The sequence below is a fragment of the Notolabrus celidotus genome, chromosome 12 (assembly GCF_009762535.1).
Source record: "Notolabrus celidotus isolate fNotCel1 chromosome 12, fNotCel1.pri, whole genome shotgun sequence".
In the NCBI taxonomy this organism is placed as follows: Eukaryota; Metazoa; Chordata; class Actinopteri; order Labriformes; family Labridae; genus Notolabrus; species Notolabrus celidotus.
In genome coordinates, this window is record NC_048283.1 from 31831159 (window position 1) to 31858842 (window position 27684).

The window sequence follows — 27684 nt, forward strand, 5'->3', positions numbered from 1 at the left end:
GCTATGTGCCCTCTGCCTCTATGTAGCATTTTAGATAGCATACAATTTTGTAACAGATGTAGCTGTAGCAGGCGATTTCTGTTATCTAGGGGGGGATGAAGATATTGTTAAGTAGGATGAAGAATGGTCAACAAAAAGATCCTGTTAGTGCAGTTTTACAATGTTGTTGAATACATTCAGATCTTTTCCAACACATTTCTTTGGCTGGGAAAAAGGACCCTGCTGTTGCTGATGGTAAGAACACTAGACACAATTTTGTTTCCTACGGTCAAATTTACACTTTTAACATTTTATTGTTGTCCAAAAAGTGGTCTGAATCCCATGCACAGATGCAACCAGTATGTCACTATAAATGTCAGAGAGAGAGAGGTATATTTTTATTGTGTTACGGCAGTGATTCCCAAACTGGGGGTGCGACCGCCTGGAGTTATGATAGGTGGGAGGCATGGTATGGCCTAATATAAGCAATGCACACAGTTCTGTACTGCTGGGCCAATTTTGTATCAATACGAACATCACAATTACTAAAACAATGAAAAGAAATTCTGACAAGCCAGACCTCGTCTGGCATGACCTCCACCAACAAGGGGAAGCCCATACATAAACATTTGGAAGCCATATGCTGCAGTGTCACTTTCAATCACTACCTTTGTAAAAGTGCCTCGTTGGTGTTTCAGTTTCGTGTCAAACACTGAAGTTGCAATTCTGTTCTTTTTTTGAGAACAATGTTCCAACTAATTCCAAAGATACAGAAATGTGTTTGAAAGGGGCTTTTATGATGGTGTGTTATAGTTTACATCAGCATGTGTTTAGGTGTCAGCGTGTATTGGAAGGAAGCGAGGCTTGAAAATATTTTCATCTACCAAAAGGGGGGCCTCGCATAAAAAGTTTGGGAACCACTGTGTTATGGTATTCTACCCCAAAAAAGGTGTTTGAAGAAGCAAGCAACAGCTTTACTGCACAAAACATGCTAGATACATAGAGAGGCGGACCAGTCTATGTGCGCCACTTTAACAGCTTTGTGACCAGTAAGTGACCAGTGGAGGGGGTTGGTGCAACGCTCTGCAAACTGGTTGGGGGCAGTGGGTTCGTACTTCCCATCTATTAACACAAATGTAGGCTGAGCTCAACTTCTGTGAGAGATAGTAGGATGGAAAAGACAGTTGGTACCAGAAAGGTACCACACAGCTGCTCAGAAACTCAATAGAACTCAATAAAAATTGTCACACAGGAAGTCAGTTAAAATCGTCACCAAAAAAAGGCCCCCAAAAACATACAGCATCTAAAAGTGTGAACTACTGTGCCTGATTTTAAGATACATTACATGTAAAACAGGCCCACTACAAATGTATTTTGTGTACACACAGTAACAAGACACATTTGTAGAGGAAGAGATGTCTTTGTTACTTTTTAATTATTAATTGAAATGAAGACCATCAACAGACATCCAATTTGTGTTGTTCTGTGTAATAGGCATGTTTTGAATCAGTTCTGTGATATATGTGTCTTATATTTTGATCTTATATGTCAGTCAGTGGTGGTTTGTATGTCCTATGTTTGACTCAATCTTTAAAAGCCAATTTTTACTTTATCATGCTTTCAGAGACAAGCCAACAAACATCAGTGAGAAGAAGTTTGGAAACAGTCTTGGCATACGGGAAGATAAAAATGCCAAAAAAAAGTGTTTGAAGCTTTGAGTCAACAGTGCATCTCTTGTCCAAATCTGCCATCAGAGAACAGACAGCAACTCAGCTTCTAATTTACATCTCACTTTCATGACTCATGATCCCCACCAAGAAACTTAGCTCTGAAACTGAAAAAGAGCGTCTAAAGTTCCTGATCCTGAGCAAATATGAAAGTGCAGGGCTCCTTAAATCAAGAGGTGTCAACTTGTGAATGTACAGACACGCTTGTTGGTCAAACAGCCATGAAAACGGAGCCTCTGTTGACTCAGGGTGGGCAGCTTTGAGTGGGTGGAGGTATGGACATGTAGGGCTCTTCAAACACAGCCGATCCCCTTGAGGCAGCCTTTCATGCTCCACAGTCCAGGTCCCTTAGGAGCCCGAGTGTTGCCAGGAAAGTGTCCAAGGCCCCTCAGAAGTCGGCAACGATAGGGTTTTGAGTCCAAATATCCACTTTTCAGCAATTATTCTATAAAGAAAGCTGGCTTTGTCAGGATTTGTTTTACCCACTTCTATAGTGAAACAAAAACTAAAGGAAACTTGGTGTGTAACACTTGTGTTATGTTGAAGATTATATGGTCCAAAATAAAACTAAAAACAGGACATAATCTCTGACTTACACAAGTAAACAAGCAAACAAAGCTGCGTAAGACTGATACCTTTGCTTGGAGTCAAGTGTCCACTGGCTGACCTTTCCTACATTTTTAATTAATCCCCTTGTGGTCCCACAGAGGGCCAATCCAATTTGAGACTCAGTCTTAAAATAACTCTCATGCTCTGTAGTCCAGACTCAGCCGGAATGCTGTGGATATTTGAAACAGTCAAATTCTCATGCTCACCAACATAGCTTTCCATCAGCTTTAAGAAATGAACAAGTCAAGTCAAGCTAAGGCAAAAGCCGTAATGAATGTGTTTCCTTGTTGTCACTGCAAGTTTATGTGATGACAGACGTGTCCTCTGACTAAATACCCAGCTATTGCACTGAAACACAAAAAAGTCATTGTTGCTGGTAAAACACAAGGAAAGGCTAAACGCTATGTCACCAGTTTGGCTTCATATCATGGTCAATGGTTAGCGTTACCCAGAGCTGTTTTTAACTTCTGTCTTTGCTGATTCTTTCAGTGAAGAGAGTTAATGGTGTCAGGTAGGGAGTGTTTTTATTTCACATTGGAGGATGGAATATTTCGGCCCTGTCAATAGAGACAGTGGCACAGAAGATTCACCCACGTTTTAAGCTTGCTGAAGAACTAGTAGGGCAAGGTTTGAAACACAAGGTAACCAGTCTAGTTTGAGCCAGTTACAGTAACTCCCAGAGTGTAACCTTTGTCTCTACTCAAGGTTATGTTACTCTTAGGTTAGCCCGGTCCAGGTGGCTTGGTGTTTGTCAATCTCATCAATCTCAAAACGTCTGATGATGAAAAGCAATCTATGCATTTAGACATGGTTGCCAACTTTTCAGTAATTCCAGTGTAGCCAGCAGTTGCGAAAATGACTTCCAGAGAAACACTTCCTTTTTGATGCTCTGTCTGCAATGTAAATGCTGTAAGTTGTTGGTCCATTACATTCCCAAGAGTAGCACCCGTTCATCGGTTTGAAGTAGTTCTCCGCTCAACAGAAGACAGACGATTCACCCTAACTTCAGCAGTATGAGCCCCCCAAAAAACAGTTTTCTTGTGATTTACTGACAATTTATGTGTCATAATTTGGCCAAAATAATAACTAGGGATGCACCGATCCGATCCTGGTATCGGATATCGGCTAGATCGGACTCAAAAGGCTGGATCGGATATCGGTGACAAAGTGCCGATACATACTACCGATCCATATGGCAGATCTATTCATCTCAGTTCTATGCTTTTCTGTGTTTACAATACACTACGTCATCAGCGCTGGCCGGTCTTTGGGAACTTCAGGCTTTTCTGACTTTGTAAACCAAAATAAAATAAACATTTTTAAACTGACAGTATCATTATTCAAGAGATCATAAATATGTACCAGCAGTTTGGTGAGTTAATCTTCATAACCAACAGATATTACATGATTCTGTCCTCACATTAAGAAATAGAGATTGTTAAATCAATACTGGGATCGGATCGGCTAGTATCGGTATTGGCGGATAGCAAAGCCCAGGTATTGATATCGGGACCTAAAAAGTAGGATCGGTGCATCCCTAATAATAACATCATGATAAAGATTAAGATGTAAACTTTTTCAGGTCTGTCCTCAAGAGGAAGATAAATCTTCTAAGATAGTCGTTTTGTTGAAGGGAGGTCAGATCGATCTTTTCAGATGCATTCCTGGTAGTCTGAAAATCTAACCACTGATAGGCTTTTGCCAAGCAGATTTGAAATGTTTGGTAAAGAACACATTGTTAGCTGCACTTTCATGAAGATATCTGTTTATGGTGACATATAAGCTGTTCTCACATTACCAGCAATGGGAGCCTGGATGTCATTACAGAGATGAGCATCCTGCCTGCTTTTGCTCTCCACACTGACTGTCTTTCCTGCACCAAAACACTTCCCATGCTAAAAATTCAAACTCCTGAGTACAGATTCTACATTTTCATGCAGCATCCATCATCAGCAAATGTATTTATCTTTGCATTTTTATTTAAATAAAATCATTTTAAATTATAGGGTGACCAAGATGTTAAGTGGCAGATTTCCAGCCCTGCATCTCACACACGTGTATTATTACTAATAGCTTTGTGGAGTTGCGACCACACAAGGCATGTCAAACAACACAGGATCACTCTCATTGATGCCATCTCTCAGACCATAGGAAAATCATTTCTACACAATGGCTGGTTATACACCATACACTACAGAATGCTGAAACAAAATACAGCCTTAAAATTCCTTCTGCTGTAGCCTTGTGAGGTAATGGAAAGAACTCCACTGCTTTAATATAAGAGACAAAAGCAGCATTGAAGAGAAGTGAAGGGGAAGAAGACAGGAGGGGCTGAAAGAGGTGGGATGCTTGAGATGAGCTTCATAGAAAGGTGATGAGGCTCAGACTGTCTCCCTTTCTCTGTCTGGGGCGAGTTAATGGCTTGTCTGTTGTGCTCACATGAATGAGGAGCATCTTACAAAAAGCACAAAAGTGAGCTGAGGAGGTAGGGCTAGTGCCTGTTGCTGAATCAACACTGCATTACGTGTGTGTGTGTGAGTGTGTGTGGATGCTGAGGCTGTTGAATTGACAGTCTGATCATATTACACTCACTTTATTGAGTGAGCCCTGAAGAGAGCCCTGATAAAAGCACTTACATGCTCCAGGTTAACAACCTCTTTAAATTGGTTTATGGAATGTCAGTGTGTGTGTGTGTGTGTGTGTGTGTGTGTGTGTGTGTGTGTGTGTGTGTGTGTGTGTGTGTGTGTGTGTGTGTGTGTGTGTGTGTGTGTCTGTGTGTATTCACGTGTTTTTGTATGTCAAGCTAGTGTCGTTGTTGGTTACTGGAGGGAAACGGGTCTGCACTTTGTTTAAGTCTGGCTGATCTACTCCAGTCTATCAGAGGAATTTCTGGTCAACAGTAATGTGTGCGGTCAACCTGAAACACCTGGCCACACCTGGGACTACCCCCACACACACACACACACACCTCCTCACACTTACATATTTTACACACATATTTACAGAGCAAGTGAGGAGGACTGACAAGTGCAGCTGCTGAACAGAGAAAGGTTTGTTCAGTTTTATCCACTCAGTTAAACGTAGCCTTGTAATCTGACTGCACACATCATGGAGTTCACTCTCACATAACTACTGTCATCTACCAACTAAAAGACCTATAATACACTCTCACATACTGGTATTTTCACAATGACTTGTGCTCCACCCAGAGAGAGTGCAGTGATGTCAGACTCTAACGCATGGTCTCATTAAAACATAAAAAGATGATTCAGATTCACAAATGAAAAATGTGAGTAGCCACACAGCTATAACTATTCTCCCTCACATGTTCAAATCCACCACTCTTACTCATTCGGTCTTGATTGAGGACATTAAAGTTGCTATGTAACAGCTGTAAATACCGTTCCTGTCTTGCTTTGAGTAAATAAAAAAGTCATGTTGACTAAATATGAAATCAGAGCAGATTAGCTTATATATAGTTTAGAATATAGACGATCAACAGAGGTAGACAGCTAATCTGGCTCTAAAGATAAAAAACATGAGAATAACGCCACGCTGGAGGTTCTGTGTTGTAATAAACTTCTGAGATAGAGTTGTTCATTGAGCGTAACATGTAAGGGATAATGTATGGTTCGCAGGTTGTTATGGGAAAAAGAATCCCAACAGGGTGAAACAAGACCCCGATGCAAAGCAGTATTGTAGTTTATTCAGTAACATATTTTATTATTATATTCAGCCACTAAAATTTGCACTCTGGCTTAGGCTAAGTTAACTTATTCATGTCTTAAAAGTACTTCTATACCTTTGTTTGTACAGATAGTATTTTTATCTTTATTTGTATTTATAATTTCTAAGATAAGTTATTGGGTTTCAATATCTATTGTCCTTACTGTCTTGTTGTGTCCTTACTGTCTTGTTGTTAAGTACCAGTGTTCCATTCACCATGCCAATTTCCTTGTGTGTGAAAGCTCACTTGGCAATAAAGATTTCTTGATTCTTGATTCTTATGTACACAGTTTTTAAAAAATAGTCCCAGTGATTCCTCGTCAGTGATTGTTCCATGGTGATGGATTCTTCTCTGCCTGTTGCGGTGGATTGAACATGAAACTGTCCTCATTCAGCTCTCCTTCTTCTCTGAGCTCTGCGGTTCACACACCTTTAAAAAGAAACTAATGTCACAACTTTGAACCCTGCTGCTATCATCACCACCGCTCATGGTTTAACTTTCTTTGTAGAGATCACTAACCTAAAGTTTCTCTCACCTGCTCCACTCCTTCATCATATTGATGGACAGGATCCAATATGTAAATGTCTGTAGCATGCTGATTTAGCATGCTAACTGAAGCTAACGTTTTAGCCACATTGTTTACCAATATGATGCTAACGGAAGCTAACAGTTTACCTCACCTTACGGTCTGTGATGTCAACAAGCAGAAGCTAAATGTGTCTGAACTCTTTTCAGTGGATTGATTTGACATGATGTGTGATCAGTTTGACTCTGGTGTTGATCATGTTAGTGAAAGTTAATAACCGTTGTCATGGGGTTTGGACCAATCAGAATCAAGCATCATACACAACCAGAGGATTAGAAAAAGAGCCGGGTAATAATATCATGCTAACATGCTTTGCATTTGATAACAGATTTTTAGCATGGATGATGTTTACCATGGTTATTAACTTTGTAAGCTAAGAATTAAATCACTCAAGGATTACAAAAATCAGTTGGATGGGGCAATCTTTTTTCAGTATAACTTCTAGTGCATCAGTTTAATACTTGTTCAGATATTTAAAGCTAGGGTTGGTAGTCACGGAAAACTAGCATCAGTTTGAATGTAGCATTTCCTCAGGACTCCGTCTAACCCCTCCTTTTTGGAGCTCCTCCAAAACGACGCCCCGCAACCATATGATGGTGACTGATTCAAAACCGGTCCTCACCAAAACATTCTCATAGTGAAGGTTAAAAACACAAACAAACATGGCTGCTGTTAGTACTCACAAATGTCATGCTAGCATTATCCAGTTGCACCGGGGACACGATATCAGGAGAAAAGTTATAACACATATATAATACTGTAACAGCTCTACTGTTTGTAAAACCTGTAGATGTTCTTAATTCCTACAGTGTTGACAGTCAGTGAAGGCATCAGGAGAGGTGTAGAGTGTGCGAGCAGGAGAGAGGAGAGACAAGAGGAGAAGTTTTTCATTCATTCAAACATTGATTGTTGCTTTGTTGGTTGGCGTGATCACGGCCGACAGTGACCGGTTATTAAAACTCAACGTGTTCACGAATCAGGCTCGTCATCACTACAGCGTCCGGACAGATGCTACAATATGTTTAATACATATACATTTTCTGTAGGACTTATATAAATGTCATTAATTCTTTTGCTGGTCAGAGCCCCCGTGGTGAGAGCTTTCTAGACTCTGGTCCAGACTACAGTCCTGAGCAAAGCATCTCACCGGGCCAGAGGGGACAGGCCCGAGGTAGAGCGAGAGGGGCAGTAAATAGAGGCAGGGGAAGCAGAGGCAGAGGACTTGGAGTGCACGCTGGGGAATGTACGCACAGGAGGCGGGCAGAACGGCAAGACGGGATTTGATTGGTTTAATAAATTGGACCCTAAAGGCGGTGATTGGTTGGTGTTTTCCCAGGTTTACTCCGGCTATAGATAGCAGCTTTTTTTCTCTCTTTTTTAAGAACACATTATGTATTGATTACCATCAGGACATGAAGATCATTTTAACCAGTATTACAAAAAGTGTATCTAAATCTGACTACCAACCCCAGCTTTCATAAACAAAAAAATGTCCAATATAATAATAATAATAATTCATGTTATATTTGAATACTCAAAGTCACTTTACATAGAATAAAAGTAAAAATACACATCAAGTTGCAATCTTACTTTGAGCTCTGTGCTAATAATGTTTCTTGGCCTGACACATTTGCTTGCAGGACTTTTGATACCCTGTGAGGTTGCCAGTAAGTTGCCTTTTATGGCTCCAAGACCAACTACAGATAGTCACATATTAGCCATATCTTCATATTTAATTGCAGACTTAAAAATAAAATCCTCAATGGTATTGAAATATCAGATTTGTCATCAAGTTAGCATGGGTTATTAGATTTGTTACTGAAAGTTGAATGCTGATTGTTTGATGGATAGCGGACTGAAAGCGTAGATACTGATAAACAGAAATATCACCAAGCTCCATGGGAACTTCAACAAGTAGCTCAAACAAAACATGTCTGTAATTCTTCACTAACAGGAAACTGTCAGCACACAGCTTTTATAAGTCTTTACTGGGCAGAAACCAACTCTGTCCCTGTGTCATGCTGACACAGCGATTCAGAGAGAATCAAAGGTCCAGATTGCACAGTGCCAGGTCATCAAGCTAGTTTCCCATTGGCATCTTCTAGCAATTGTGACATAATTCTATTTAAGTGCATGCTCTGTTCTAAAAGCCTTATCAGACCTTGCTTGGGACACAAACCAGCTGTAGACAGTTTCACATGGAAAACTCAGCAGTTCAGTCACTCTGCAGTAACCAGCAAAGCATGACACATACCCACAGGAGAGGATTCAGTGAGCCCAAACACACAGAAATATCCCCAGTTCAGAACAGAAAGCAACACAATACTGTTGCTACGTGTTTATCTGTTGCTAAATTTATTTATGTCAGCTGTGTTTTTAGGAAAAAGAAAGCCTGGTGAAGAAACCAACAACATTTCTGGAAGCAAAAGCCGATGAGTGTGTCAGCCAAACCAGAGTAAATCTGTCATGAGAGCGTAATGACTTCCAGTCCCGACAGAGGGTTATCAGGAATGTTGCCATTTGGAATACCGGCACATCCTCAACGCCCAATCAGATACAGTACCGCTCAGCATTTGCCAAGGACAGCAATTGTTGGTCTTGCATCTGAGCCAACTTGCTATGTCACGTATGGAGTCTGTGGTTGTAAATGGGGCATCCAATTGCAGGATCGTCTGGGTAAGGGTTCTCAATTTCCTCCAGCATTCACATCTACTACAGTTAAGTGCATTTCTTTGTGGTTCTACTATTTGTCATTAAATCTGTGTTTTATGTGCTAATAAGGAAAAAAAACATGTGTTCCAGGCAGTTGCTGTGAAACTTGTGCTAACTCTGCTTTTTTCAACCCCAATGTAGAGCCAGTTGATGGGCATCTGTATGAGCCAACAGCAGCTCAGAGCAGTGTTTTCAGTAAAAGAGCGGCCCTGATTGGGTGCTGAAAGCATTTAAAGGAGGTTGTTGTTGTTGTTGTTGTTGTTGTTCAAGGTAATGACAGGCGGAACCAGCGTCAGAGAGACGCGCTGAGAGCCGGGATTCACACAGACGCCTCATTAACATGTGATCACTCAGGGAGACAGAGGACGTCTGTGGAGCACGGCCAGCTCTCTCTACCTGGCCACAGAGGACCCTTTCTACACCTTGAACCCCACTTCATCTCTTTATTGCACAGGGAGCACACACATCCTACAATATCCGGTTCCCCCTCTGAGAAAGTAAGGTGGAGCTGTAAGTGTACGTTTGTATGTGGTGCACGAGTGAAGGGAAATCGAAGCCTGTAGATGTGAGGACAGGCTGCTTTCAGCGCAGCAGCACCTCAGCTTCAATTAGCAGGTTGTTCTGTGACCGGCTCCTGTTAGGGGTGAAGTGGGCCAGCTGAGGGAGGTAAACACACCTCATCCTCAGGGCCGGCTAAAATCAGAGGGAGGGCAACAATTTGCCACTGCCTGAGTCACAGAGAGCTACCTGTCCTGGGCCTTTAGCAGTCATTTCCTACCTTCTCCTCCAATTTCCTTGGCCCAGTTCATGTACGGGGCTGACAGTGGATGTTTCACCTGGCAGCATAAGAAACCTTTTTTATGACACTAAGCTGTGTGTTTGAGGGAGCGTGTGTGTGTTTTGGGTCATTTCAGTCAACTGATGACAGGGTAAAGTTGATCAGATACAACCACCTACCATGATTGGTTGATTGTCTGCTTTGAAATGCGAGTAAATATTGGATTAATTTGTCATAGAAACTGGAAAATTGTCACTTAACAATAGAATAAATCGTCTAAACTTAAACTTTTAAAAGAGAAAAGCATTATTTTGTTTTATGAGAAAGAACACAGTCAGGGGTTACTTGTGTACAACTGTCAAAGGGAGCTCTTCGTGTCTTTTTTGCTTAACGTTTTCTGCCCATTTTCAACACTCATGTAATAAATGAACCACACTTTTTCCCCAAAACAGTAAAAGAAACTCAGTTGTGAGCTCACTTAGAGTGGCCAGTTCTGAAGTCTCCTCATAAACCAAAGAACAAAGACGAATTACTCCTATAACACTAACTCTTAACTTTACCCAAAAGAAAAAGTATTAAAATAAGGAATAAAGCAAGAAAACGATTCATTGAGTCTGAGAGATGCTATGACTTAAGCTTATCTTTTATTATATATTAAAACTTCAAAATTTGAATGTCTGAAGATGAAATTCTCAAAAGATTTTTATCAAAATTAACAAAATAAAGTGGAACAACCTAAGTGCCACACCATTCATGCTTTCACATGAATTTAGGTCAACCTACTGGCCCTCTTTAATAGCTCCCTTGTACAAAGCGTCCATTCAGGGTCCCGAGGTGTAAATTGAGATGTAAACAAACAGCTTACTGGGTCAGGTTTAAGCTGAATCTGTGGGTCCCAGAGTGACCTCTATTATTTACAGGCAACCATCAGATTCAAAAAAGACATTGCTTTCAATCAGATCATTTAAGCATACAGAGAAAAAAATATGCCAGAAAATCAAAGAAGGTTTTCATGGTGGCAGAAGAGGGTGCTCGTTAAAACAAACTTGTATGACTTCAGAAAAACGGGCTGTCAGGTAAACATATCCTGTGGCTGTGCTTGACAAAACTTAAATGATGGGTTTCCTCCCTTTCAGAGGATTTAAAAGCTGTTCGTCATGGTCACGTCATTCAGTCTTGACAGCAGTTTAAATATTTTTTTACTTCAAACTGCATTTATGATGCAGTGATACATGGCTTAGCTATTCAATCAGTGATCTGGCTGGCTTCTCCAAACAGGGGCTCTGCTGAACAACACAAGAAAAAGAGAGGGGGGATAATAAAGTCGCAAAATTAAAGGGTGAAGCGAAAGTCAGTGAAGTCATAGGTGATGTATTGCATGGCAAGATTTAAACATCATGACATTTGTCACCAAAGGCATAGACCAAATAACTGGGATTACCAGAAGTGGGTAGCTTTGAGAGTTCTCGTTAATGTAGGGACCAAAACAAACCTGCAATTAGCCCACTGCATATTGCCACAGATGCTACCAAAGAAAGCAAAGCTGGGACCTTGGAGCTTCTTCATTTGGTACAAACCAACTTTCATCAACATAAAAGAAAGGCGGGCATTGATTTAGTTCATTTGTAGAGTAGGCGCCCCATGTACAGAAGCTAAGGTTCATGTCTCACTGGTAGTAGGATTGATTCTCAGTCTTCTTTTTTAAGTTATATTTTTGGGCATTTTTGCCTTTATTATGGGACGGCTGTAGAGAGACAGGAAATGTGGGGAGTAGAGAGTGGGGGAAGACATGCAGCACATGGTCACGGCCGGTAGTCGAACCGACCACCTCTGCAATGGGGACTATAGCCTCTGTATGTGGGGCGCTTTGACCGCTAGGCCAACAGCACTCCATTCATTGATTCTCAGTCTTGACGTGATTTGGTGCACGTCATCCCCTGTCTCTCTTTCCATATTCCCTGGCCCAATCTCAGTGTCCACCCTCAAGCACTCACTGACTTTGAGGCGCATTCCTGGTAAGTCTATGAGGACTTAGGGCTGTCCCACTGTCAAATCATCAAGTGTGTGAGGGATCTCTCTATGACTTTTTGAGCCCTTTATGCCCCCTTTCTGTAAGTGGGCATTTGTGCAGACTTAGCATAAGGGAATTACCCAGAGTTCATAGCATTGTGACGTGAAACACAGGATTCCAGGGGAAGTCCGCAAGCTTTGAAGGGGAAATGAGTGCTGTAACATGAGATTTTAAAAAGTGCAACAGTAAAAAAGAAGCATGAAAGTTCCAATGATATTTACAAGTAAAAAAGTTTTCATGTAAGTATAAATATAGAAAACAGCCTTAATCTATTTATCTTCACACATATGTGTATACAGTATATTTTATATATTTATAGTTATATAGCCTGTTTATATATTTGAAATGTAGTGGTTAAGCAGTCTGTATGGTAAGATCCTGGATCACATGACAATCAGGTAATCAGTCCCTTGAATTTGAGGAAAGTAAAAATTGTGCAATAAAAATATCTAATATTGGCAAGGTGAGCTACATGACATCATGCAGGTCACGTGAGAAGTCTCAAAGTGCTGTCCCATTCCAGTTCTACAGTTTGAGCCCTTACAGCCTCCTGCCCTCAATCACTTTACAGGTGACGTCAATTAAGTCAAGAAGGGTTCAGGGCTCAGGGAGGACATTGAGATTGAGCCCCCGTCCCTCTCTATCAAACAGGCAAAGAACCCAAAAGTCATGACATTTTTGGCTATGATTAAACATACACTACCGTTCAAAAGTTTGGGGTCACCCAGACAATTTTGTGTTTTCCATGAAAACTCACACTTTTATTTATCAAATGAGTTACAAAATGAATAGAAAATATAGTCAAGACATTGACATGGTTAGAAATAATGATTTTTAGTTGAAATAATAATTTTGTCCTTCAAACTTTGCTTTCATCAAAGAATGCTCCCTTTGCAGCAATTACAACATTGCAGACCTTTGGCATTCTAGCTGTTTATTTGTTGAGGGAATCTGAAGAAATGTCACCCCACGCTTCCTGAAGCACCTCCCACAAGTTGGATTGGCTTGATGGACATTTCTTGCGTACCATACGGTCAAGCTGCTCCCACAACAGCTCAATGGGGTTGAGATCTGGTGACTGCGCTGTCCACTCCATTACAGACAGAATACCAGCTGCCTGCTTCTTCCCTAAATAGTTCTTGCATAATCTGGAAGTGTGCTTTGGGTCATTGTCCTGTTGTAGGGGGAAATTGGCTCCAATCAAGCGCTGTCCACAGGGTATGGCATGGCATTGCAAAATTGAGTGATAGGCTTCCTTATTCAAAATCCCTTTTATCTTGTACAAATCTCCCACTTTACTTGCACCAAAGCAGCCCCACACCATCACATTACCTCCACCATGCTTGACAGATGGCGTCAGGCACTCTTCCAGCATCTTTTCACTTGTTCTGTATCTCACTAATCTTCTTCTGTGTGATCCAAACACCTGAAACTTCGATTTGTCTGTCCATAACACTTTTTTCCAATCTTCCTCTGTCCAATGTCTGTGTTCTTTTACCCATATTAATCTTTTCCTTTTATTGGCCAGTCTCAGATATGGCCTCTTCTTTGCCACTCTGCCTAGAAGGCCAGCATCCCGGAGTCGCCTCTTCACTGTAGACGTTGACACTGGCGATTTGCGGGTACCATTAAATGAAGCTGCCAGTTCAGGACCTGTGAGGCGTCTATTTCTCAAACTAGAGACTCTACTGTACTTGTCTTCTTGTTCAGTTGTGCACCGGGGCCTCCCACTTCTCTTTCTACTCTGGTTAGAGCCTGTTTCTGCTGTTCTCTGAAGGGAGTAGTACACATCGTTGTAGGAAATGTTCAGCTTCTTGGAAATTTCTCGCATGGAATATCCTTCATTTCTAAGAACAAGAATAGACTGTGGAGTTTCATGTGAAAGTTCTCTTTTTCTGGCCATTTTTAGAGTATAATCGAACCCACACATGTGATGCTCCAGATACTCAACTAGCTCAAAGAAAGGCCAGTTTTACAGCTTCTCTAACCAGCAAAACTGTTTTCAGCTGTGCTAACGTAACTGCACAAGGGTTTTCAACATGTTTCTAATCATCCATTAGCTTTCTAACGCAATTAGCAAACACAATGTACCATTAGAACACTGGAGTGATTGTTGCTGGAAAATACACCTATGTAGACATTCCATTAAAAACCAGGCGTTTACAGCTAGAATAGTCATTTACCACATTAACAATTTATAGAGTGTATTTCTGATTAATTTAATGTTATCTTCATTGAAAAAAACTGTGCTTTTCTTTAAAAAATAAGGACATTTCTAAGTGACCCCAAACTTTTGGACGGTAGTGTACATGTTTTATAAAAAAGTATCTTATTTCTTATCAGTCATGTTGCATTCATGCTTTACTTTACCCTCCCTCAACTTGCACACTTTCAAACATGAACACAAACACACCAGGTTGGTGTTCAGCATGAGGTGGTCTCAGGAGTGGAGTCATTAACTTGACTAACAATCAGGTCTCTGTGCAGTCACCAGCTCACACCCTTCACTCCACAGTCACCGTCTGTTTGAACCTGACTGTCTCACTTATCAGCTCACTGATGACACTAGCCCGGCTGGCAGCTGCTTCAGCCGTGGCAAACTGCCTGCAACTTTTATCAGCCTGGAACAGCTTTTATACAAGAACTAAGAGTAGCCGCACTGGTGTATTTGAGAATTCATGCTGAAATAAACCAGAACAGTTTAACTTCTGATAGGCTAGCAGTTCAGTGACTTCCTGTAGCTTTCAGAAAGGAAACATGTTCAGCCAGTGAGGACACAGAAAACAGCTCAGGGGGGAAAGGGACTGTTCACGTGTGCTAAAATTAGTCTGAAAAAAAGTGGTCAGACCACATTATGTTTGTAGGGCACACTTGACATTAAAGTGACCCTGAATCCAGTCTGTTGTTTGGATGGGCAGTCAGCACCATGGACAGAGACTCTGTCACCACAGTTTGACCTCTGGGGCCCTGACCCACCACACAAACCAAGAGAAAACACTGGAAATGGATCGGATGATGCTAGAGGCTCTTTTGTTAAAATGTATCTGAGGCTTAGTGACAGGAACAGGCTAATAATACAGCAGGGTCCGCCCAAAGCAATCCTGTCACACATCTCTTGAGACTACAATAATCATAATAAGAACAAGCCATCCTCCAAATCTTGTGATCTGCAAGGAAGCTGCTCAGCAATTTTGCTGCTTGATTGAGCAATTTCTCACATTGTTCCGCATTTTAGTTTCAGAGAAGAAAGTGAAGACAATATTTAATTACAGTGTTTTATAGGGACAGTAACTTCTTTTGTCACTTGATATGATAACACTTTCCACAGGGAGCTCACTGCAGCTTGTCACAATATAATATTATGTTCCAGCCCGATCACTGAGGTCCTCGAATGCATCCCTTTTAAATGTTCCTTGTGTGTCTCACACAAGCACCGGACAGAGAGCTTTCTGTTTTTATGCCCCTAAGCTATGGAACTCTCTGCCTCTGGATGTCAGAACAGCGAGCTCTCTGGGTGTTTTTAAAATTAAACTTAAGACTTACCTTTTTAATCTAGCTTTTAATTTGGAGTCATTTATTTTTAGCCCTGGACTGCATTATTATTATTATTATTATTATTATTTTAATTATTATTTTTATCATTATCATTATTTTAAGCATTGCTTTAACATGTATTTATCTTAACTAATTATTTATTTATCTATTTATTTCTTGTATTTATCTGACCTTGTCAATGCTACCTTATTTTTAGCTTTTCTTTCCACTGTCACGTATTTTATTAATTTCACTCTACTGATTTTATCTTATTCTATTTTTAAGTATTTTATTTCTAATCATGTCTTTTATAATTTTACCATTGCTGTTGTTTTCTGTCTCTGATATTCTGTGAAGCACTTTGGGCTGCATGTTTATATGTATGAAAGATATATTGAGTTGAGTTGAGTTGAATATGCTGAGTCACACAGGCCTGCTGTAGTTTTTATGAGGTATGACGTGTGTTAAGAATGTACAAATACTACATAACAGTCTTTGAAAACCAATACGTGACAAGGCAGTATTAACAAAAGCCCTACTCTGCAGCAGCAGGTCTCTTTAAATCTAAATATAACCGCGTCTCTAAAGCTGATACCTCCTGTCTAATGTTGCGTTCGAGGACTCCTCATGGGCTAATAACGGAGTCCAGGAAATGATTCAATAAACACTTGTTAGAGTGGCCTAATAAAGTATATGTAACGTTGCTCACACGTTAAGTATTTCGACTGGTAACAGAAACATTTCAGTAGTTTAAAGAGGGCTCACTGTATTTGGCAACGTTTTAACATTATGTTAGGGCTGCAATCACCTAACTCGTAATAAACTAGCAAATCCAAGTTGAACGCATCCGATCCCTAAGTGTTAGCTTAATCTGTGATTATGATATCACACAGCATCCTCATCTTCCATCATGTACAACACTTATAGTCTGTCGTTGCGGCGCCATTCAGAATTCCAATATTTCCTGCAGTCCCTGAATGCAGCATCTACTTGCCAACCTTGTTCATGGAAACAAACTAAAACCTCAAAGAACAGAGTGGACGCTCCTACCTTGTTCAGGTGGGGGTTCCGGGTCACATCGTAGCCTCTCTTCTTAGTGTAAACAAAGGTTTTTCTCTTGGTTTCGGACTTGTGCATCTCGGTTTCCACAGACTCCCGTCTGACCAGCCCGTGTGCCATGTTGTTGTTGTCTCTTTAAATAGAGCGACGGTGAACTGTTGTACACTCAACAAGTGGATGCGCAGGTCCGCACACTAAGCTCCTGTCTCCGAATGAAGTGGTTCAATGTAAGAAGAGCGTTCTTATCAATGAGTGTTTCTAGTTTACCAAAGGTCTTGATGAGCAAAGTCCCTCCTGTATCACCTGCAAGGCGTATGCCAATTATTCTAACGCAGGTACAAACTTTAATGAGGGGTTGACAAAGATGAAGAACAGATTACTGTTGCTTAAGATTCAAATAATTTGAATTTAAATAGCAGTGTCTTCCAAACAACTCGTCATGTTTTTTTTTTTGTTTTTTTTGCAATAGTGTTTTTTTTTAAGTTTATAACCACAAAAATACAGCTTTATCATGAATCATTTTCCACTTTCACAGCTGAATGGCAGTATCTCAAGATTTAACATATGTTTTATTTTATTTTATTTTATTTTTTTCTATTTTTCTTTCTTTTTATGTATTTATCCATTATTATAATTATTTAATGTTTGGTATCTCTGTTAATTTAGCCCCCCCAGAATTGTTTTCACTATCTTCTCTCACCCAGTTTATCTTCTACTGTCCTATTTAATACAATTAAACATACAAAACACACACGCCCACACACACTCACACAAACACATAGACACGCACACACACACACACACACACACACACACACACACACACACACATATATCACTCTGAAATGTTCACTTGTCTTGTCTTTCACTTTGTTTTCTATATTGTGTATGGTATTGTCATGTCTCTCACCCGTCTTGTGTTGTTAAGCAACTATTTAATAAAAAATAAAAAAAAAAATAGGTTTAAAAAATGGACAAAAGTAATTCATCTGAAAATTAAAGTGAACAGAGCTTCTCTAAATCAAACAAGGCTTTTCAATTTGAAAGAAATAAAATAAAATCAAGGTCAGAAAGAATCTGCATTTCTACATGGATTTTGGGACTGCAGTGTTGTTGTTTTTTAACATAATCAATGAAGGGTTTCCACATTTTTTTCAAATACATGTTGTTTGGCTTTCTGGATGTACATTATGTTATTTTTTTCTAATGGGAGGGTTGACAACATCTGATTTAACCAATGGGTGGTACTGGGTCTGTTAGTGTCTTTCCAGTTTTGTGCAATACATTTCTTTGCAGCAGAGTATGGTCAATACATGTTGCATTCATTTTCAGTGTAACAGTGATTTTCTGGATATATTGCTAACAGAAACAATTTGGGGTCTAGTATGCATTCCCACATACAGTGTACTAATGTTCCTTTAGATTCAATACATTTTATACATGTGTCTGGAATGTTCTTGTTGTACTTGTTTAATTTTACAGGTGTTGTGTATATATGCATTAGCCATTTGAATTATAGTATTCTAAGTTGACTATTTATAGACATTGTGTGAACTTTAGAACAAGCCCTTTTCCAGTCCTGTTCTGAGATATTGAGTAATAACTCCTCATGTTAATTGAATTTCATTCACACTGATTACCACTTTTCTCTGTGACGAGCAAACTACTTAAAATCAGATTTTTTTATTTGAATTAAATCTATTACATGTACCATACTATATTGTTGTATAATTTTAATATATGATTAAAAGCAAAAGTGATGAGTCATGATGTTTGTGACAAATAGAATCACTTAATGACATAGTGTGTCTGTAAACTGTGACAGGAGTGAGGTTATTTGAAGTCAAGGTCAACCTTCAGCCTTCATACAGTTCCAGCAGGAGAGTTATGCAACATTACACAGCAGAGAGTGTGACAGTCAGAAATACCTGTTCTTCCAATTGATGAGGTCATGCGCCAGATTTAATAAACTCCACTTACAAAACCAGCTGATTTGACAAACAAATGAATTCTGCTATGTCAGGGAGTGTCACTGAGATAAAGAGAGGTTGAACCCTGAGTGAACATGTCTGAAGGCTTATGCCAAGGTTGTGCCAAGTGTGTAAAGATGTTCAGACTGATTAAGTCCTCTTAAATGTGCCTGAGAGAGCTAGGAGAAGCAACAAAGGGTGGTTGTAGAATAAAAGGGAAAGTAAAAATCCATCCTCATGTGTTCAAATACGTCCGACTTTAGGTTTTGTTTGTTCTTTAATCTACAGACATTAAGTCATCCTGCTTTCTTTAAGAATATGTCTCAACTTGCACCATTCAGACCTCATATCCTTTCTTTGATTGCACCCTACTGAGGTTTTATCAGTGTTTGGTCTAGACACACTATCATTAATGTGATTCATATCTGTTTCTTTTCAGACTTGTTTATATGCTCAACAAATGAAATAAGAGTTTTATAGAAGCCTTTTAGATTCTCATATTTACTCAATTTCAGCTGCACTGACAATGAAATGATATCTACAGTAGATCTGGGCACCCGTGTGCAGGAATGAAAAACAAAGACCACCAACAGGCTGTAGAGGTTCACATGGGGTCACATGGAGTTGTTAACTCTGTCCCCAAAACTCAGTGTCAACATCACACTGCTGCCACTCAACACACAACCTGGCAAAAGTACAAAACACAATGTTTTTAACATGCAGGTTCATGACAGTAATCCATGCCTTTATTACTTCTTGGCTGGATTACTGTAATGCACTTTATATTGGAGTTAGTCAGTCTTCCCTTGCAAGTCTCCAGTTGTTGCAAAATGCAGCCGCTCACCTCTTAACTGGAGTACATAAGAGGGAGCACATTTCTCCAATCCTGGCCCCCTTCCACTGGCTACCTGTGCATTTTAGAGTCCATTTTAAGATTATTTGATTTGTTTTTAAATCTTTAAATGGTCTGGCCCCGCCTTACCTCTCTGAGCTCCTTCATCCCTACGCTCCTGCTCGGTGCCTCAGGTCAGCTGATCTGCTGCTCCTGGAGGTACCGAGGTCAAAACGGAAGCTCAGAGGGGATAGAGCTTTTTCTGTTGCTGCTCCTCAATTATGGATTGAGCTTCCCCTCCACATTAGACGAGCCTCCTTACTGTCCATTTTTAAAACTCGTTTTACAACCCATTTTTATTCCTTGGCTTTCAACCCAGCATGAGACTCTGCTCCTGTTTTAGTGTTTTATGGTTTGTTTTTATTTATTGTTTCGACTGTTTTATTGTCTTTATTGCTTTTATTGTTTATCCTGTGTTTGATTTGTTTTATGCCTGCGTTGTTTGCCTATTTCTGTACAGCACTCTGTTTCGGCTGTGGTAGTTTTAAAGTGCTTTATAAATAAAGTTGTGTTGAGTTGAGTTGAGTTAAATTCTGAAAAGTTTCCATTTCAGGTTGTTTTTGTTTAGAGTGCCAGAGAACATGTTTTTTTGTCCTAGCTCGTCTCAGTGATATCAAATGTTTGTGACTACATGAGGCACAATAAAGATTCAAATTCAAGGTTTGGAAAGAATTTATCAGGAAGTAAACACTCAAAGGCTGAGCATATCCTCTTTATATGGGCGATTTAATCCAATTTAATTGATAATAAACTCAAATATTAGCAACAACAAGCATCATTACAACTTTCAACAAATTTGGATTAAGTGGAAACAGGCATCTTTGCTGCGGTGAAATCAGAATTTAATTTAAGACTTTAAAAATAACACAAACATTAGCTGAACAAATTGCAGAGGGAAACATTGATTTCATAATTTTGTCTAACTATGATTGGTGCACATAAATACCCACATAACGCTTTTCCAACAAGCCACACCCAATTGGGAATAATTTTGTCACAAAAGCCTTGAAAAGACGACGAGGTAGTCTTTTTAAGTAGTACTCTGCATTATCTATATTTTTGTTTTATTCTGTTACATTTCACTTTCTCAGTTTCTTTTCAAGGAATGATCGTGCTGTGCATTCGGACCCCGGAACTGCATGAATTCATGGTGCCTTGTAAGCCCATGCAGGCTGTGCATATCTTTATATGCATGACACCACAATAAAATCAAAACTTCAAACTTCATAAAAAATGTGGAAGCTGCATGTGGGTCACTTTTAATTGCTTCCTCTGTAAAAGTGGGTTATTGGTTTTTCAGTTCAGTGTCACACACTGAAGTTTCAATTCTGTATTTCTTTAAGAAAATGCCAAAATAATTCTAAGGGTTCAAGAATTTGTTAGCAAAGGATATGTATCATTGTGTGCTCTAGTGTACGGGGCGCCATTTGTTAAGTTGTTCACACTGAAAACACAATTTTAAGTTAGGTTTTTATCACATTTAGAGCAATATTTGAAACTATTTTCACATTTACATTTTTTTTCACGCCACAAATATATTTAAGATAAGAATACTGTTAGATCTAAACACTACAGTTTATGGTACGGACAAGCTAAGTTGCTATTTGCTAAGTCTGTGTCGCTTTATAAAGCTTTTATTTTAGTATTTCCTCTAGGCGGCAGTTTGAATTTGCATATCAGCTAAATATTTGGGATCGCAGAACAACATTTAACATTTATATTAAACATTTAGATTTATATTTAACATTTAGATTTTTATTTAATTTTTAGTTTTAACATTTAGATTAATGTTTAATTTTTAGTTTTAACATTTAGATTAATATTTAACATTTAGATTAATATTTAAAATTTAGATTTAACATTAAACATTTATATTTATATTTAACATTTAAATGTATATTTAATATTAATATTTATCATTTAGATTAATATTTAACATTTAGATTAACATTTAGATTAATATTTAACATTTAGATTTAACATTAAACATTTATATTTAACACTAAACATTTATATTTATCATTTAAATGTATATTTAATATTTATATTTATCATTTAGATTCATATTTAACATTTAACGTTTAACATTTATATTTATATTTAACATTTAAATTTAGATTTACCATTTAAATTTAATGCTGAACATTTAGATATATATTCAACATTTAGATTTATATTCAGCATTTAGATTTATATTCAACATTTAGATTTATATTCCACATTTAGATTTATATTCAGCAATTGGATTTAACAATGATTTTAACTTAATATATTTTTCACAAGAAAATTAAATGTGAAGATCACAAATATTCCTCTAAATGTGATAAAAAAAAAAGGGACTTTTAAAAATTAATTCTACATTTTTATGACGTTTTGGAGCTAAATGTAGAGAAATTTTGCTTATTTTCAGTGTGCACAACTTTACAAATGACGCCCCATACTTGTGTGTGTATATTCGTAAGAATATTTCGTCTACCAAGCGGGGCCCTGTAGGAAAAAGTTTGGGAACTACTGATTTAGGATGAGATTATTAGAGATTAGGCTTTCAGGGCCTCTTAAAGTAAAAAAAAAAAAAAAAAGAAAGAAGATTAGATCAGCAGGTGGTGAAATTCACTCTGACACAAACAAATCATAACTTAGTTTGCCTTCAAGTGTACCACTGACTGCAAAGCATCATTGTCAAGGGAACCTCTTATCAGGGATAAATACATTATTATTCAAGCTTGAAAAATAATTGGGCCAAAAAAAATCAAAATTCACAAAAGATCAAATAAATAAACAACAATAGACAACAAAAGATTTAAAGTTGCTGCATCATTCGGAATGATTTAAAAAGATGCAGACAGTTACTTAATGCAAGCACTATATTTCAGAATTTGAACAATATGAGTTACTTCTACCGTCCTTTATACTTCTGTTCTGCTCTGAATCAGCATAAAATACCTGAGTTATATCTGTACTTTCTTATTTGGATTACTTAGTTGTAAGGGACTCAGATAAGAATGACCAAATATCATCATTTACTTACTATATCATCACCATATTGTAGGTTAAGCTGACATATGTTAGTGCTAAAGTTTTGAGCACATAAATGCATTAACATTTAAAACACACTAGCATAATGTAGATTATTTTTCACATAGGCCTTCCTGCATAATTTGCAAATTTACATCAAAAAATTCAGTAATTATTTTTGCACATTTGCATTTTTATTCAAACTGTTCCACTGCATGACTGTCTTCATACTCACAACAGACGTGCCACTGCCTATCACTGCTACTGTTGAAGCAACTCATTCACCTGTAGACACTTTATTGGCCTGCTGTGTGTGAAGGCTGAACAGTCAAGGCCATGATCTGAGAGAGTGTGACAGGAGTCAGTGTAGACGTGACCTGCTGCATCCTCAGGTGATAAAAGAGAGCATCGTATTATTACTGGTGATGTAATGACAGAATAACAGCTGGCTGTAAAATTAACTCAACAATTGGTTGTTATGCAATAAATCTTAACTTGAGAGGCCTTTGGTTTTATATGCATCATATCTTCTTGTCAACTCATTGTGACCCTGGTGAACCAGATGTGTTAATCTCTTGTTATTGCATCTTGTTAACATGCTCAGTCCTGACTCATACTAAGTTTAGAGGAGCTTCCTAAAAGCGTGATCTGGATCCATATAGTCTGTGAATCTTTTGTTTTTCTTGTCTGTGTTGTGACTCTTGTTTATCCCCATGGGGCTTTTCTGGTCAGGAAGAGAAGGAGACAGCAGACAAAGATAAACACAATTACTGAGAATCAAATCAACCACAAACATATGGTTTTCTCTCTCATCTCTATTTACTCCTCTGAGTACTGACAGTAACACCTGGCTGTACTTCCTGCAGCCAAGCTGATGGTAAAGGATTCCTGCAAGTGGTTGTTAAATGTAATTACAGTCAGGCTCCATGGAGGGGGAAACCATACCTTCAGATTGCATTGTATTGGTATCTGCCAGTATAAACGATAGAGAGGCTGGTTCGTACCAATGTTTGAGAAATACAGGTTAGTAAAGGATGATGTGATAGGACCAGGTAGCAGATGGACAGAAAAACAAATGTTCTTATTTTTTCTGCATTTAGATGCTTCCATCTATGCAACATCAGCCTTGTTAAAGCACTAGCCGGGTTGGGCATTATTACAGGATGCACTACTTCAGTGGTTGGGCTGACCAAGAACATGCTGCTCAAGTCAGGGGGAGTGGATTGAAGCAATTACAAATACTTGAAGGCCAGCTTGCCACCTGAATCTCTGTATAAGATGAGATTTGGTTTTAAACTGTGGAACAAGTCTCCCAGGAATCAAACAAATACAACATTGAAAGTATAAAACCCCTCAAAAGCGGTCACATAAAACAATTTATATTCATCAAAGAGATCATTAGTATTGCTGAATTTTGCTTTCGATCAAACACTTAAGTCTTAGCTGATAAAGATCTATCTTGTTTTCTACTTCTGGGTGAAAGAGCACAAAGGTCAAAGTGCAAGGTAATGTGAGAGTATTGGTTGAAACACGTGCACAGCGGTGTGCTTACCTGCCTCGGCCTCTCAGACCTTTCAGTCTCTTTCATTCTCACCACCATGAAACAATAAACTCAACCTACTACGATCTGCATGTGTTTTTTTTTCCTACCGAAGTTAAGGGAACCATTCCCACAGTTAACCATTCCACAATTCCCCAAGGTTTTCAAAAGCCTGTCCAAGTTAAGACCTGGCAGCACATACATTCAAGTTTGATCACTGGCAGTGAAAATTCTGAACAAGAAACACATTTCCTTCCTTTAGGTAATTTTATGAAGCCATAACTGTTGTTTTTTGGACCCTCAACAGAACCCACAGTAAAGCACTCAGAGGCGTTTGGCCTGCTGAGCACCTTCAGCACCAGCAGAGGAAATGGGTGGATGTTTTGGACGATTTCCTGAAGAATGCTGTTCTTCCAACTCTCCTGCCATACGTACATACATGCCTGCCTTCACTCTGTTGCAATCTCCGTCCTACGAGTCCATACATGACCTTCCCCCAGCCCCAAAAGTCAATGGGCCCTTTCACTGATCACTCTTCATAATGACCCACTGTTTGAGCCCACAGATATTTGGGAAGGTGGAAAAAGCGAGAGGTTTAAGCTGCTGCTTTTTCTGTCTTGCATTATTAGAGAAAGCTGAGCTGACATGAGTGTACTGCAAGAAGGAGCTTGATCATAATGGGCCGGGTTGAGTCATGGAAGCTTTGAACATATCCTGAGGAAGGTACTGCTGAGCCTTTGGGTTAACACACTATGAGAATGTGTTAAGTCCTGTACAGTAGTAAATCCCCTTTTCATTTGTTATTTAAATTCGGCATAATATACACATTTTCAAAAAGTAAAGTTTAGGTCTTTTTGGTAGCACCTTTTCATTGTGCAACCTGTAGATACCATAGAACAGGTATTGTTCACGTATTTGTCAGCCATGTTGAAATACTCACAGTATACTGTATGTACTTAATGTCAGTCATGTCATGGTACCAGATCTATTTTAGAGATCAATCAGGGGAGACTACTTTCTTATGACTTAACAATATTTGTTTCACAAGATTTAGACATTGTGCAATGTCTTTGGGGATTAGATCCCATCGAGACATCTTCATATCTTCAAAGGGGTGATGAAGCTGACTGCAGGGTAGAATAACCCCCCAATGGAGCCTAGACCCTGGTGGTCAATCAATCAATCAATCAATCAATTTTTATTTGTATAGCGTCAAATCACAACAAACGTTATCTCAAGACACTTTTACAAACAGAGCAGGTCTATACCACTCTATGTCAAATTATGAAAAGAGACCCAACTCCAAGACAGGATAAGACTCAGTCTTACCCCACCTTAATCCACCATGAGCATTGCGCCTCGCAGTATTTAGCTAGTTACAGCAGAGAGGAAAAACGTCCTTTAACAGGCGGAAACCTTGAGCAGGACCAGACTCATTTTAGACAGCCATCATGCCTCGATTGAGTTGGGTCTGGAAAGAGGGAGCAGTGATAGTGATGAGACGAGCAGTAGTAGCTGTTGCTGCTGGAGTCCAGCACGTCCGTATCAGCTGGAGTCCAGATCGTCCACAGCAGGAGGACGTCTATGGCAGCTCAGAGGAACCTATGAGACAAGGGAGCTCAGGGACTCCAGAAAGGTCTATGGTTAGTAACTTTAATGGGACAGGGAGAGTTAAAGTAAGTGATGGGGGGGTTGGGGGGAAGGGGGGAAGAAAAGATCCCAGTCTAAGCCTATAGCAGCTTAACTAAGAGCTGATTGGTGAATACTTTTGTTAGTAAAGCGGCCATTGATCAGGCGACAAGCTTCATTTGTACAGCCGCTGTTGTTGTCGCTCGCCTGCTTCTGTGTGGACTTGAAAAGTTTGTACGTGCTGGAGTTAGAGCATTTCACAAACCTTTTTAAATGTCAAGTTTGCCATCTCCAGCAGTAAGAGATGATAAAAGTTACATCCCATGACGAGAGTAATCCATCTTCCTGCAGGTAGACATCTGACTATCCTTGTTTAGACAAAGCTAACAGTGTAACACTGTTTTAAAAGGAAGGGTGATGGACACAACTACAGCCATAATACAGCAGAGGCACATAGCACACTTTTAACATTTTCTTCAACTTTTCAATGTAAAAAGTTACTAAGTTATAGTATGAAAAATGTTGAATGTACAGGTAGGTAGGTGAGCCAGTACAGAAGCCAACAAAGATGCCAAAACAGATGCTTGTTTGGACGTGTGAGTGCTTCTTAGTCACTGAGAATTGTTCTTACATGGAAGTAAAAAAAATGTTTAAACAATGTTAGTGTTGGTCATTTAATCTATGTGATTCTTGTTTTGCAATACCAATTTTATTCTAATATCCATATAATAGCCGTTGTGCTAACAATGTAGGTCCAGTGTAAGCACACAATGCTACTATAGCTGCTGTCAGGCAGACACCTTGCATCTCCATATTTGTTTAAAAGCTGTAGCTTTGGAGATGTGAGGTTTCAGCCCGACAGCAGAGCCATATTTTTTCAGTTCATAGACTGTATATCTGAGTGTTTTGATTCCTTGTAAATGATGGAGTAACAAACAAAGTTCTGAGAAGGCTTGACCACCTTTTCTGTGTGGCTGTGGTTCAGCGGTGGAGTCGGTTGTCTCTCTCAGCTCATGCAGTCAAATGCTAAAGTGTCCTTGGGTAAAACACTAAACCTCAAAATGGTCCCAGACGCACGGCCAGTGGTGTGTCCATATGTACAGGATGCGGTTAGTTGGTACTGATGGGCACTGAACATAGCAGCCTCTGCCATGTATGAATGTGGAGCAACAAGTAGTCTAAAAGCACCTTGAGTGATCAGAAAACTACACAAAGCACAATATAAGTTCAGCCCATTAACCACTTGACCATTTATGACAGTGTGGTATCTGCGACAACTGGACCCATAACGGAGAGGTCACTAATGCTAGCTTGATTGTAGAAGTTGGCATGACTGAAAGGAACCGCAGCGACATTCTCACTTTGATTATAAATCTTAAAGATTAAACTTTTCAAAACAATGGTTCCTCCTTAAATGTTACATGTTGTAAAGCAACAACTTGCTTAAAACTCCAACAAAAAAGTTCACTGGTCTGTGTAAAAAAGGTTCTTGTATGCATATTAGTAGGCGGTGGGGAAAACCATCCAAAGACAGCGACAAGAAGCTTATTCACTGTTTACCCAAAGACAGCACTCAATTGAATTTGGTCTCAAATGTAAGGTAATTGATGGAGAGAACAGGGGTGTTTAAACAATAAGTCAATGGCTCATATAGTCTGCCTCTGTTTTTGTTTCTACTTGCAGGCATGAATGTGTGGGTGTGTTTTGGCCCTTTTAATAATGACTGTGCCCACAAAGCAAGGTGTGCCGCTGAACTCAGTCTGACTGCAGCAGGAAAATACAGCTGAGGAAAGGGCAGGTCAAGGTTTGCCAAACAGAACTGAACAAGACATTGAACATCAGAGAGCAAACACTCA

At 39.2% G+C, this 27684-nt stretch overlaps 1 protein-coding gene across 1 annotated transcript in view; it reads right to left on the bottom strand.

Annotated features, from left to right (window-relative positions):
* Positions 1-17163, bottom strand: part of me1 (malic enzyme 1, NADP(+)-dependent, cytosolic) — a 116918-nt gene extending 99755 nt beyond the window's left edge. The window contains exon 1 of the mRNA XM_034696983.1: positions 16774-17163. Coding sequence (XP_034552874.1) covers positions 16774-16902 — 129 coding nt within the window. The 5' untranslated portion in view covers positions 16903-17163. The remainder of the gene's footprint in view (positions 1-16773) is intronic.
* Between the last annotated feature and the right edge of the window lie 10521 nt (positions 17164-27684).